The 2,049-nt window shown below is 44.0% G+C and overlaps 1 protein-coding gene across 1 annotated transcript in view; it reads right to left on the bottom strand.

Moving 5' to 3' along the window:
* Positions 1 to 1,357, bottom strand: part of cgna (cingulin a) — a 13,831-nt gene extending 12,474 nt beyond the window's left edge. The window contains exons 1-2 of the mRNA XM_010787042.1: positions 1,332 to 1,357; positions 17 to 320 (exon numbers count right to left, since the gene is read on the bottom strand). Coding sequence (XP_010785344.1) covers positions 17 to 319 — 303 coding nt within the window. The 5' untranslated portion in view covers position 320; positions 1,332 to 1,357. The remainder of the gene's footprint in view (positions 1 to 16; positions 321 to 1,331) is intronic.
* Between the last annotated feature and the right edge of the window lie 692 nt (positions 1,358 to 2,049).

Raw genomic sequence — 2,049 nt, 5'->3', positions numbered from 1 at the left:
CTCCTCCCCCCCCTACATCACCCCCCTGTGTCCCTGGCTCTTCGTCTTCCCTCCTCCGGGGAAGGCTACTGTAGCCAGAGTGGTACTGGGTCCTGAGCTGGACCCCGTACGAGTCTCCCTTCTGTCCGTCCTTCAGGACCACGTACGGCTGGCCGGCGATACCCTGCACTCTGACCGCCACGCCATATTTGGAGGTGGTGTTCTTGGCCTTGGGCTGGGGCGCTGGCTGACCCCCCCCACCGTCATAGAGGTCATTGATGAAGCGGATCTGGACACCGTGGTCCACCGGGGTCTTCCGACCTGAAGATGGTGCGCTCATGCTGGAACACGGAGAAGGAAACAAGCATGTGATTAGAGCACACAGAAGTTTTTCCTGCCTCCAACCAACAGGCTTTACAATTGCGTCGGTCTTGTATTTTATATAGTACTTTTATTATAATTGTATATTAATGCATTCATTTAGCCGGTGTTTGTCTGAAGTGACTTACATTTTTCCTACGCAAACACACAATTGTTGGTTCAGTTTTGTGAACAAGAACATTTCAAAATGAAAGAAATTCATTGTTATAATAAAGTGAGTAATTCCTACAAGGGTCATATTTACCTCTAAACAACAAAAGGGATTTTGCTGTGTTTTCAGGATTTAGCTGAGGTATGTTTGTACTGTTAGTGTTCTGTTAACTTGTGGTACACAGATACAGTTTATCACCCTGGCAAAACAAGCTTATTGCAGAAATATTGCTAGTGTTGGCTTATATGGGAACAAAAGATTACAGAAAAAACAACTATGTATGAGAAATGTCTAAAATAGCACAACCATTACACAGTTTGTCCATCAGACAGCACAGACAAGTTCGTTTTTTTTTTCAATAAATAATGTAACTTGGTCATATTTCTTTAAAATACAATTAGGTTCTGCACCAACAGTCTTAGTTTATGTTATGTGTTACTGCCGGAAAATAGATTTGTTATCAGTTTCAGCCTAATGAATCCAGTATCGGTCGAGCTATACTCACAATAGCAGGTTCAAAGAAGCAGGGCGGGAAGGACAGCTAAAGTATGACCAAAAGCCAGGTAAAGATAAAACTACTCTTTCCTTAAATCAAACAAAGAACACCTCAACACTCAGCAGCACGCAGCCCTGACGTCAACCCAGGGACACAGATTACACTCAGGTTGGATTCTGGCTCTTTGCTGCTTGTGTGGACTTTGTCCCCGGTGCACTCCATTAGTCATTAACCTGAGAGCACACACCCACATATCACCTTCCCCTTGTATTGACCAACAAAGGTTCTCCAACCTTTTGGAAGCTTCCCAGCCAGATACCAAACCTTTTTCAAAACGATGACAGCTTAACTCCACAGAGGTGCCGCAGAAACTAGTGAGGAGCTTTTTCATTCTTCCAAGCTGTCATTTTTTCCCTCACTCCCTAATACTCCCCTTTTAGTGCTGTGCTTCCATGGTGAGGCACTATGAAACTATTTAAACAGGTCACACCTTTGTGACGGTTTGGTCGCAACAACTAACAGTCAGCCTTATACGTCACTGGCTATAACAATAGTACTAAACTGAACTTTCCTGATATCACCCTGGCAGTATGCCTTGTGTTTCGTCACATTGCTCATCCCCATGTCTTATTACACTGGTACGGCTCATTCACAAGAGACCTATTACCACACTCCCTCTCAGACCTCTGCACCATTTATTTCCTCTCCACAGCTTTCCAAGGTGAGACAGAAAGAGGGCTGGGAGAGTGAAAGGGAGTGTGAGGGGAGAGAGATACAGAGAAAACACTCAGCTTTTCTTCCCTTATCACTGCCTGGTGTGATAAAATCCAAAGTCAAGATTTCTTTGCGCACGAACCTCCCACACACCCACAAAAACAACTTAATACCAAAGTACCATCAACAAGATAACTAACACATGAACCCATACATTATTGAACGCCCTCTAACACATTTTGGATATATCTGTACAGATTTTGGAAGCGGTATGAAGCCGTCTGGAACCATGTAAAGCCAAGAAAAACATACAGTCAGCAAATATGAG

This window comes from Notothenia coriiceps, unplaced genomic scaffold (genome assembly GCF_000735185.1).
Source record: "Notothenia coriiceps isolate Sejong01 unplaced genomic scaffold, NC01 NC01_scaffold00029967, whole genome shotgun sequence".
NCBI lineage: Eukaryota > Metazoa > Chordata > Actinopteri > Perciformes > Nototheniidae > Notothenia > Notothenia coriiceps.
The sequence above is the reverse complement of the archived record's forward strand: the minus strand, read 5'-3'. Positions and strand labels throughout refer to the sequence as shown.